Consider the following 12,381-nt stretch of genomic DNA (forward strand, 5'->3'; position numbering starts at 1 on the left):
TAAGTTAGACAATAACGCTAACAGTTAGACAATGACGCTAACAGTTAGACAGACACGCTAACCGTTAGACAAACATGCTAACAGTTAGACAATGACGCTAACAGTTAGACAGACACGCTAACAGTTAGACAAACATGCTAACAGTTAGACAAACACGCTAACAGTTAGACAAACACGCTAACAGTTAGACAAACACGCTAACAGTTAGACAATGACGCTAACAGTTAGACAAACACGCTGACAGTTAGACAGACACGCTAACAGTTAGACAAACATGCTGACAGTTAGACAGACACGCTAACAGTTAGACAAACACGCTAACAGTTAGACAAACACGCTAACAGTTAGACAAACACGCTAACAGTTAGACAATGACGCTAACAGTTAGACAGACACGCTAACCGTTAGACAGACACGCTAACCGTTAGACAAACATGCTAACAGTTTGACAATGACGCTAACAGTTAGACAGACACGCTAACAGTTAGACAAACACGCTAACAGTTAGACAAACATGCTAACAGTTAGATAATGACGCTAACAGTTAGACAAACACGCTAACAGTTAGACAAACATGCTAACAGTTAGACAAACATGCTAACAGTTAGACAATGACGCTAACAGTTAGACAGACACGCTAACCGTTAGACAAACATGCTAACAGTTAGACAATGACGCTAACAGTTAGACAGACACGCTAACAGTTAGACAAACACGCTAACAGTTAGACAAACACGCTGACAGTTAGACAAACACGCTGACAGTTAGACAAACACGCTGACAGTTAGACAGACACGCTAACAGTTAGACAATGACGCTAACAGTTAGACAAACACGCTGACAGTTAGACAGACACGCTAACAGTTAGACAAACACGCTAACAGTTAGACAATGACGCTAACAGTTAGACAGACACGCTAACCGTTAGACAAACACGCTAACAGTTAGACAAACACGCTAACAGTTAGACAAACACGCTGACAGTTAGACAGACACGCTAACCGTTAGACAAACATGCTAACAGTTAGACAATGACGCTGACAGTTAGACAGACACGCTAAGTTAGACAATAACGCTAACAGTTAGACAATGACGCTAACAGTTAGACAGACACGCTAACCGTTAGACAAACATGCTAACAGTTAGACAATGACGCTAACAGTTAGACAGACACGCTAACAGTTAGACAAACATGCTAACAGTTAGACAAACACGCTAACAGTTAGACAAACACGCTAACAGTTAGACAAACACGCTAACAGTTAGACAATGACGCTAACAGTTAGACAAACACGCTGACAGTTAGACAGACACGCTAACAGTTAGACAAACATGCTGACAGTTAGACAGACACGCTAACAGTTAGACAAACACGCTAACAGTTAGACAAACACGCTAACAGTTAGACAGACACGCTAACAGTTAGACAGACACGCTAACCGTTAGACAAACATGCTAACAGTTAGACAATGACGCTAACAGTTAGACAGACACGCTAACAGTTAGACAAACACACTAACAGTTAGACAAACACGCTAACAGTTAGACAAACATGCTAACAGTTAGATAATGACGCTAACAGTTAGACAAACACGCTAACAGTTAGACAAACATGCTAACAGTTAGACAATGACACTAACAGTTAGACAAACACGCTAACAGTTAGACAATAACGCTAACAGTTAGACAAACATGCTAACAGTTAGCATGGCCTCAGACTGACATCACGCTTTCAGACCCTCAGCTGTGTGTTTACCCAGCGAGAGCTTATCGATCACATGCATCGATCAGAATCAAACACAGAGCGTGCACTGCTGTACTGGTACTGCGGTATATATACTCAGGTGAAGTAGCTCAAATTTGTTCCTGAGCATTTTCTTTTCATGCAGTTTTCTACTACATTACATTTATAACTGTCCATCTTTTTAAGCCTCCATTTATCCGACACCTTTCATTTCTTGTAACTTTTCATCAGTTTCTTTTAATAAAAATCTTAGAAACCACCTCAACCACCTGCTACCTAATGATGTCATATATATATACTACTACTACTACTACTACTTTCAATAAGGAACATCTGGTAGTACTGAGTATTTTTAGGGTGTGGTAGTGGTACTTTTACTTAAGTGAAGGATCTGAATACTTCCCCCAGGTTAAAGTTGTGTTGTGTGTTTGTGTGTGACTGTGTGTGTTTGTGTGTGACTGTGTGTTGACCCACCTTCAGCTCGGCGACCTGTGAGGAGATGTGCCACATCAGACTCTCACTGAGGAACTTCATCCCATACGGCCCCAACAGCTCAGACAGAGAGCGCATCTCTGAGAACACACACACACACACACATGCACGCACGCGCGCACGCACGCACACACACACAGCAGAAACAAGCACAACATAAACAGCAGTCAAATCAAGAACCGTCCAATTCTGCCCAACATGAAGTGAACACGCAGTCTGTGTGTGTCTTTGAGTGTGAGAACACACTCTGCGTGTGTGTGTGTGTGTGTGTGTGTGTGTGTGTCTGTGTGTGTGTACCTGAGATGTCAGAATACTCCTCAGCGTTGAAGGTCAGTTCGTTCTCTGTGGGCAGGTTGACGAACGCCTTCATGGCGGGGAAGTAGGCGATGTGTCCGTTACTGACCTGACGTAGCAACGTCTCCAGATACCTACACACACACACACACACACACAGATTATCAGATGCATGTTTTTGGAAAATCTCCTTTTCTGAATCGTAAAACCAAAATGAGTTCATGAATAAATCTGTAATCATGTTACTAAACAGGATTTTAATCCATCTGCTGTTTTTTTCTGTGATAAAACAAAACAAACAACCTGCTGGTCGAGGTGAACGGCTGCTGATCGCGGTGAACGGCTGCTGATCGCGGTGAACGGCTGCTGATCGAGGTGAACGGCTGCTGATCGAGGTGAACGGCTGCTGATTGCGGTGAACGGCTGCTGATCGCGGTGAACGGCTGCTGATCGCGGTGAATGGCTGCTGATCGCGGTGAATGGCTGCTGATCGCGGTGAACGGCTGCTGATCGAGGTGGACGGCTGTTGATCGCGGTGGACGGCTGCTGATCGAGGTGGACGGCTGTTGATCGCGGTGGACGGCTGCTGATCGAGGTGGACGGCTGCTGATCGCGGTGAACGGCTGCTGATCGTGGTGGAAGGCTGCTGAGTGTGGTGAATGGCTGCTGAGGGCGGTGGACGGCTGTTGATCGCGGTGGACGGCTGCTGATCGTGGTGGACGGCTGTTGATCGCGGTGGACGGCTGCTGATCGCGGTGGACGGCTGCTGATCGCGGTGGACGGCTGTTGATAGCGGTGAACGGCTGCTGATCGCGGTGAACGGCTGCTGATCGCGGTGGACGGCTGCTGATTGCGGTGGACGGCTGCTGATCGCGGTGGACGGCTGCTGATCGTGGTGAATGGCTGTTGATCGCGGTGGACGGCTGCTGATCGCGGTGGACGGCTGCTGATCGCGATGAACGGCTGCTGAGTGTGGTGAATGGCTGCTGAGGGCGGTGGACGGCTGTTGATCGCGGTGGACGGCTGTTGATCGAGGTGAACGGCTGCTGAGTGTGGTGAATGGCTGCTGAGGGCGATGAACGGCTGCTGATCGCGGTGGACGGCTGCTGATCGCGGTGGACGGCTGTTGATCGCGGTGGATGGCTGCTGATCGCGGTGGACGGCTGTTGATAGCGGTGAACGGCTGCTGATCGCGGTGGACGGCTGCTGATCGCGGTGGACGGCTGCTGATCGCGATGAACGGCTGCTGATCGTGGTGGACGGCTGCTGAGTGTGGTGAATGGCTGCTGAGGGCGGTGGACGGCTGTTGATCGCGGTGGACGGCTGCTGATCGTGGTGAATGGCTGTTGATCGCGGTGGACGGCTGCTGATTGTGGTGAATGGCTGCTGATCGCGATGAACGGCTGCTGATCGTGGTGGACGGCTGCTGAGTGTGGTGAATGGCTGCTGAGGGCGGTGGACGGCTGTTGATCGCGGTGGACGGCTGTTGATCGAGGTGAACGGCTGCTGAGTGTGGTGAATGGCTGCTGAGGGCGGTGGACGGCTGCTGATCGAGGTGGACGGCTGCTGATCGCGGTGGACGGCTGCTGATCGAGGTGAACGGCTGCTGATCGCGGTGGACGGCTGCTGATCGCGGTGAACGGCTGCTGATCGAGGTGAACGGCTGCTGATCGCGGTGGACGGCTGCTGATCGAGGTGGACGGCTGCTGATCGCGGTGGACGGCTGCTGATCGCGGTGGACGGCTGCTGATCGCGGTGGACGATGCAGCTGTGACTGCTCTGGCTTCCGTGTGTTTGTCTGTAATAACGGTGAGGACTGAGACGTTTCTCCCATGAGGGACCAAATCAAAGAGACAGAAAACAGAAAACTCTAGAGGTCTGCCGTTTGGCTATTTGTGCTGTGCAACAACACGAGACTACGTCCTTCAGCACAGCACAAACTACCAGAGGAAGTTGGTCTACTGGTGGTTTTAATAGTTTCTAACAGCTGACGTGTGGACACAGGCTGTGAGGAGGCGTGCTTCACACTCTGCACAACTGGATTTCAATAATAACTTCATATGGACTCAGTCTGTGCCAACATGATGAAGAGGAACGTACTTCTACTCCTCTTTATTGCTCTAATCGCACCGCCCTTGAGGACACATCAGACTCAGAGGACGCCAGCGAACGTACCAGTTTGTGTACAGACTGGTGATGGTGGGTTCCCCGTGGCTGTCCAGGTGCTGCGTCTGCTGCAGGAGGACGTTGTTGAAGACCCGGGTGATGTCGATGGTGACGTAGTTCTCTATGGACTGGAGCACCGTCATGTAGGCGCGGACGCTGGTCAGCAGCTCGCTGGGCTTGGCTATCTCCTGAGTAGCCTGGTTATACATAGTCATACCCACTATGGACCTGGAGACAGACGGTCAGAGGTGAGAGACACGGTGGATGTGAAAAAAGCACTTTTAAAACCTCCCAAACTAAAAGGTAAACACCAACAAGCTGCAGAGGAGAAGGCTGTGGTCTAACGCTCAGACAGCATCACTGCGTACGTCTCAACAGGTCATCCAACAGGTCCAAGTCCATCCATCCATTTTCTATGCAGCTTATCCCTTTCGGGGTCGCGGGGGGGCCGGAGCCTATCTCGGCCGTCAACGGGCGAGAGGCGGGGTACACCCTGGACCGGTCGCCAGCCGATCGCAGGGCACATACACACACCATTCACACTCACACCTAGGGGCAGTTTAGAGTCACCAATCAACCTAATGAGCATGTTTTTGGTCTGTGGGAGGAAGCCGGAGAACCCGGAGAGAACCCACGCATGCATGGGAAGAACATGCAAACTTCACACAGAAAGGCCCGACTCGGGAATCGAACCTGCGACCTTCTTGCTGTGAGGCACACGCACTACCTGCTGCGCCACCGTGTAGCCCCAGGTCCAAGTCATCTCCTTCAAAGAATGTTGACATTAAAAACTGCTTTTTCTGTGGCTAACAGCTCATTAGCTTAAAAGGTAGACAGAAGGCCATAAACAGAGCTTTCTACGGTGAACTGGACCCAAACGAGCTGTCACTTCAGGCCTTTGTGTTTCATCTGCGTGTGCTCGTGTTTACTTGGTGAAGCGGATCTCCAGGTGTGAGGTGAGGTACTCCCTCGGTGTGAACGTGTGCTCCCAGACGGCCAGGTTGGGGACGTAGTTGATGGAGAAGCAGAGTTCAGATAAGGCTGTGTGGAGTTTATCCAGACTGGGAGACAAGAGAAAACAACGACGAAGCTTTTACTGATCTGTGGAAGGAAACTGGGTCTTTACAGCAACAAAAGACAGAAGAGACAGAGCAGATACATAAGAAGAACGCTGCAGACAGAGGAGGAACAGGTGTGTGGACGTGACGATGTGAAAACCTCCAACTGTTCCATGAAAAGCACTGATGCAGACGTGAGGAACAGTGATAACAACACTGCAGAATGTGTGTGAACTGATGATACGGCAACAATGAGCCTGAATATGAGATCAGCAGAGATGGATGTTTGACACTCCTCTTATCAATAAATCTGACAGAATCAACAGAACAGGAGCATGAAGAGACACAGCAGCAGGAGAAAGAGGAGGTCGAGGAGCTGTCCACTCCTTCAGCTCACTTGGTGACCAGCAGTCTGTTCTTCCTCATGCTCTCCACTCCAGGTTTCTCCCTCTCCGGCTCGCCCTTCTTCCCCGTCGCCTTCTTGCTCTTCTTGTTCACCGCCTGGCTGATGGTTTTCGCACAGTGCTTAGGAAGCAGCTAGGGCACAGAAGAGAAGAAGAAGAGAGGCGGGCGGGCGGGCGGTGGAGAGAGACAGGCGGGGATAGACAAGGGATTGAGGGACGGACAGACGGACGGACAAAGAGCAGTTATTCACGGCCTGGCTGATGCTCTGACATCAGCAGCTTTTCAAAGTAAGAAGAGAAACAATGGCTGACGGCGATGAACCTAAGAAGCTTTAACGACGTGCATCCACTCAGGACTCACAGCGTTAAGGCGACAGCATGAAGCAGTCAACCCACCGATTCTGTCTTCTGTGTCTTCAGGACTAACTTTAGGACTCTGTCTGTGAACTACTGGCACTACTGAATGAAAGCGCTGAACAGCCTCATGTTTGCTCTTCGTTGTGACATCTGGGACGGAGTTTGAAGGGAGCTTCATGGATTGTTGTCTTTGTTTTGAAGTATTTCATGTGTTCTTATGAAGTACATATGCAGTATTTGTGTTCCAGATGGCTAAACGTTCAGAGAAACCTACTGAAATGCTTTGTCACGCTTTGTAAACTGTATAAATAAAGGTTGATTCTATGTTTATTGACCAGCTGATTCTGAAGGTGACTTGTTATTGGCCACATTAGCTCTGGATGGGTTTGGATTTATCCTCCACAGACGCTGAAACTAAAGAACGACTAAAGACACAAATCAATGATCTCGTCAAATATTCATTTCATATTTCAAAGCTATCGTTTCCATTAACTTGTGATCCATCAGCGTGGTGGAGGACACGCTGCCGTCTCACAGACCGTCTCACAGACCGTCTCACAGACCTTATAGACTGTCTCACAGACCTTATTGACTGTCTCACAGACTGTCTCACAGACCTTATTGACTGTCTCACAGACCTTATTGACTGTCTCACAGACCGTCTCACAGACCTTATAGACTGTCTCACAGACTGTCTCACAGACCTTATTGACTGTCTCACAGACCTTATAGACTGTCTCACAGACTGTCTCACAGACCTTTCAGACCGTCTCACAGACCTTACAGACTGTCTCACAGACCATCTCACAGACCTTACTGACTGTCTCACAGACCTTACAGACTGTCTCACAGACTGTCTCACAGACCTTACAGACTGTCTCACAGACCTTACAGACGATCTCACAGACCTTATAGACTGTCTCACAGACCTTACAGACTGTCTCACAGACCTTATAGACTGTCTCACAGACTGTCTCACAGACCTTATAGACTGTCTCACAGACCTTATAGACTGTCTCACAGACCTTATAGACTGTCTCACAGACTGTCTCACAGACCTTACAGACTGTCTCACAGACCTTATAGACTGTCTCACAGACTGTCTCACAGACTGTCTCAGACATTATAGACTGTCTCACAGACCTTACAGACTGTCTCACAGACCTTACAGACTGTCTCACAGACTGTCTCACAGACCTTACAGACGATCTCACAGACCTTATAGACTGTCTCACAGACCTTACAGACGATCTCACAGACCTTATAGACTGTCTCACAGACCATCTCACAGACCTTATTGACTGTCTCACAGACCTTATAGACTGTCTCACAGACCTTATTGACTGTCTCACAGACCTTATAGACTGTCTCACAGACCATCTCACAGACCTTATAGACTGTCTCACAGACCTTACAGACTGTCTCACAGACCATCTCACAGACCTTATTGACTGTCTCACAGACCTTATAGACTGTCTCACAGACTGTCTCAGACCTTTCAGACCGTCTCACAGACCTTATTGACTGTCTCACAGACCATCTCACAGACCTTATTGACTGTCTCACAGACCATCTCACAGACCTTATTGACTGTCTCACAGACTGTCTCACAGACCTTTCAGACCGTCTCACAGACCTTATAGACTGTCTCACAGACCATCTCACAGACCTTATTGACTGTCTCACAGACTGTCTCACAGACCTTTCAGACCATCTCACAGACCTTATTGACTGTCTCACAGACCTTATAGACTGTCTCACAGACTGTCTCACAGACCTTACAGACTGTCTCACAGACCATCTCACAGACCTTATAGACTGTCTCACAGACTGTCTCACAGACCTTACAGACTGTCTCACAGACCATCTCACAGACCTTACTGACTGTCTCACAGACCTTATAGACTGTCTCACAGACTGTCTCGCAGACCTTACAGACTGTCTCACAGACCTTACAGACTGTCTCACAGACTGTCTCACAGACCTTACAGACTGTCTCACAGACCTTACAGATGATCTCACAGACCTTATAGACTGTCTCACAGACTGTCTCACGGACCTTTCAGACCATCTCACAGACCTTATTGACTGTCTCACAGACCTTATAGACTGTCTCACAGACTGTCTCACAGACCTTACAGACTGTCTCACAGACCATCTCACAGACCTTACTGACTGTCTCACAGACCTTATAGACTGTCTCACAGACTGTCTCGCAGACCTTACAGACCATCTCACAGACCTTATAGACTGTCTCACAGACTGTCTCACAGACCTTACAGACTGTCTCACAGACCTTATAGACTGTCTCACAGACCTTATAGACTGTCTCACAGACTGTCTCACAGACCTTACAGACTGTCTCACAGACCTTATAGACTGTCTCACAGACCTTACAGACTGTCTCACAGACTGTCTCACAGACCTTACAGACTGTCTCACAGACCTTATAGACTGTCTCACAGACTGTCTCACAGACCTTACAGACTGTCTCACAGACCTTATAGACTGTCTCACAGACTGTCTCACAGACTGTCTCAGACATTATAGACTGTCTCACAGACCTTACAGACTGTCTCACAGACCTTACAGACTGTCTCACAGACTGTCTCACAGACCTTACAGACTGTCTCACAGACCTTATAGACTGTCTCACAGACCTTACAGACGATCTCACAGACCTTACAGACGATCTCACAGACCTTATAGACTGTCTCACAGACTGTCTCACAGACCTTACAGACCGTGTCACGGACCGTCTCACAGATTCAGAGCGCTGCGCTCCTGAAGCGTTCACTCTAACAGGAGCACTTTGATATTTTGGGAAATCCACTGGCTGTCTGGCAGAGAGTTCGCTGAGAGGATCGATGGCGCTCTCACACTGGATCAATACCACTCTCTGAATGCTTCTCTGAATGCTCAGGACTCACCTTCTCATTCAAATCTGTTCAAGCTATTGTTTTATTGTTTTGTGTGTGTGTGTGTGTGTGTGTGTGTGTGTGTGTGTGTGTGTATGTGCGTGCCTACCTGATCGCTGAGTGTACACTGTTCAGTACAAATGTCAGTGATCAGGTTTCTGGCCTGCTTGGCCATCTCATCCAGAAACATGTTACACAACGACAGGCTCCGGTCCCCGATGTGGTGACGCTGTGGAGGAAGAAACACACACAAGGTCACAAACACAAGAGGTCACAGACAAACACACGAGGTCACAAACACATGAGGTCACAGACAAACACACGAGGTCACAAACACAAGAGGTCACAGACAAACACACGAGGTCACAAACACAAGAGGTCACAGACAAACACACGAGGTCACAAACACAAGAGGTCACAGACAAACACACGAGGTCACAAACACATGAGGTCACAGACAAACACACGAGGTCACAAACACAAGAGGTCACAGACAAACACACGAGGTCACAAACACAAGAGGTCACAGACAAACACACGAGGTCACAAACACAAGAGGTCACAGACAAACACACGAGGTCACAAACACAAGAGGTCACAGACAAACACACGAGGTCACAAACACATGAGGTCACAGACAAACACACGAGGTCACAAACACAAGAGGTCACAGACAAACACACGAGGTCACAAACACACGAGGTCACAGACAAACACACGAGGTCACAAACACAAGAGGTCACAGACAAACACACGAGGTCACAAACACAAGAGGTCACAGACAAACACACGAGGTCACAAACACATGAGGTCACAGACAAACACACGAGGTCACAAACACAAGAGGTCACAGACAAACACACGAGGTCACAAACACACGAGGTCACAGACAAACACACGAGGTCACAAACACACGAGGTCACAGACAAACACACGAGGTCACAAACACACGAGGTCACAGACAAACACACGAGGTCACAAACACATGAGGTCACAGACAAACCCACGAGGTCACAGACAAACACACGAGGTCACAAACAAACACACAAGGTCACAGACAAACACACAAGGTCACAAACACAAGAGGTCACAGACAAACACACGAGGTCACAAACACACGAGGTCACAGACAAACACACGAGGTCACAAACACATGAGGTCACAGACAAACCCACGAGGTCACAGACAAACACACGAGGTCACAAACAAACACACAAGGTCACAGACAAACACACAAGGTCACAAACAAACACAAAAGGTCATAAACAAATACACAAGGTCACAAACAAACACAAAAGGTCAGAGATAAAGCGCAGTCATTCCTGTTGTCAACACATCATCATTTAAAATCAGTGACGCTGTGGTCGTGCAGACGTTTGTCGTCGCAGCAGGTGAGAGCGAGGCGGCGCCGCGTGTTTACCTCCTCAGGACAGAGCTCGTGAGTGCAGGACATGAAGTGAGTGCAGAGCAGAGGGAAGCAGATGGAGTGTCGGCTCTGGGAGGGGAGCTCCAAACACTGCTGGAACATCTTCTCAAACGCACGGCTGTAGAAGCTGCAGGAGAAGACCATTAACACACTTTAAGTGACACGTTACAGCGTCTGAAGACCAGTTCGCACGTCTCAGCTCGTCCTACACGAGCCGTATCTGATCACCTGTTAGCACACACAAGTTAGCATGCATGTGCATGTCTCACCAGAAAATAGACAGGTCCGACGTCTCCACTAGCATCTCCACCAGGGAGTCCACCATCTTTGTGTGGAAGATGATGGTGTTCATCATTTTACCGAGCTCCTTGTGATCGGCTATACCAAGACTGGCTTTAGAGACACTGGTGTAGGCCTGCAGGGAGGAGAGGAGAGGAAGAAGAGCTCATCCTCATCCTCATTCACATTCAAAACAGACAAGTGGACCAGTAGTGTCATTCTGCCTATGGGGATTAAGAAAGCCTTATCTTATCTCATCCTTTGCTTTTAGTATTTAGTGGAAAGTGTGTTCAGTAGCTGTGAAACCAACACTAACTGGCTTTCGATCATGGTTTTAAAGCATTAAAGCAGCAGATTTGTGTGCACACCTGCAGCCTGAACCAGTCCAGCCTCATGCCTCTGAAGTCAAACACCTCTCCGTCCTCCACTGGAACACACACACACACACACACACACACACACACACACACACACACACACACACACACACACACACACACACACACACACACACACACACACACACAGCAGTCAAAGTCAGACAAAACTGTAGTCCTACTGCAGTATTGCTACTGCTCCTGTCATTGCTCCTACTCCTCCTGTGAGATCTGAAAGAATGGTTTACCTTGTTTGACACTCAGAGAGGTCATAGTGTTGACAAAAGAAGACATGATTATAGACTCGTCCTCTGGACACACAGACAGGTTCTGTTAGACAAGACAGAAAACTGCTTAGAAAGACAAGGGCAGCAAGTTTTATCTCAAACCTTTCAACCAGGGACCAACATGTTATGATCATCTGCAAAGATCTCAACCTTTCGTGGACAGTCAGAAGATATTCTGATACGTCATCATCAGATCAGTCTCTAACGTTTCAGTGCGTTATGTCACATGATGTCAACGTGCTGCGTCCTGTCCTCAGCTTAGATTCTGTGTGTTCATGGAGCAGGGCTGTGTGTGTGTGTGTGTGTGTGTGTGTGTGTGCGCGCTTGCTCATACCTGCACCAGTTCATTCAGCACCACAGCATCAAACCCGGACAGGTACTGGACATAGTACCGCTGCATCACAGGGCCATACTTCCTGACGTGAGCTCTCAGCTCCTCCATGTAGAAGATCAACTCTGCTATGTGTCTGCACACACACACACACACACACACACACACACACACACGAACATAAGCAGACCTGAGACTAAAGCAACACAAGCAGCCAAACAGACGATCAGGTAATGCGTGTGTGTGTG

At 48.5% G+C, this 12,381-nt stretch overlaps 1 protein-coding gene across 4 annotated transcripts in view; it reads right to left on the bottom strand.

Annotated features, from left to right (window-relative positions):
* nckap1 (NCK-associated protein 1) overlaps positions 1-12,381 on the bottom strand; it is a 36,430-nt gene that overhangs the window by 7,158 nt on the left and 16,891 nt on the right. For all 4 annotated transcript variants that reach the window (XM_070977724.1, XM_070977723.1, XM_070977725.1 and 1 more), the window contains 11 exons: positions 12,137-12,269; positions 11,764-11,845; positions 11,507-11,565; positions 11,129-11,274; positions 10,854-10,986; positions 9,543-9,662; positions 6,152-6,291; positions 5,626-5,757; positions 4,706-4,924; positions 2,534-2,664; positions 2,219-2,316 (listed from right to left, as the gene is read on the bottom strand). In XM_070977724.1, coding sequence (XP_070833825.1) covers positions 2,219-2,316; positions 2,534-2,664; positions 4,706-4,924; positions 5,626-5,757; positions 6,152-6,291; positions 9,543-9,662; positions 10,854-10,986; positions 11,129-11,274; positions 11,507-11,565; positions 11,764-11,845; positions 12,137-12,269 — 1,393 coding nt within the window. The remainder of the gene's footprint in view (positions 1-2,218; positions 2,317-2,533; positions 2,665-4,705; positions 4,925-5,625; positions 5,758-6,151; positions 6,292-9,542; positions 9,663-10,853; positions 10,987-11,128; positions 11,275-11,506; positions 11,566-11,763; positions 11,846-12,136; positions 12,270-12,381) is intronic.

This window comes from Chaetodon trifascialis, chromosome 13, assembly GCF_039877785.1.
Source record: "Chaetodon trifascialis isolate fChaTrf1 chromosome 13, fChaTrf1.hap1, whole genome shotgun sequence".
NCBI classification, from domain to species: domain Eukaryota; kingdom Metazoa; phylum Chordata; class Actinopteri; order Chaetodontiformes; family Chaetodontidae; genus Chaetodon; species Chaetodon trifascialis.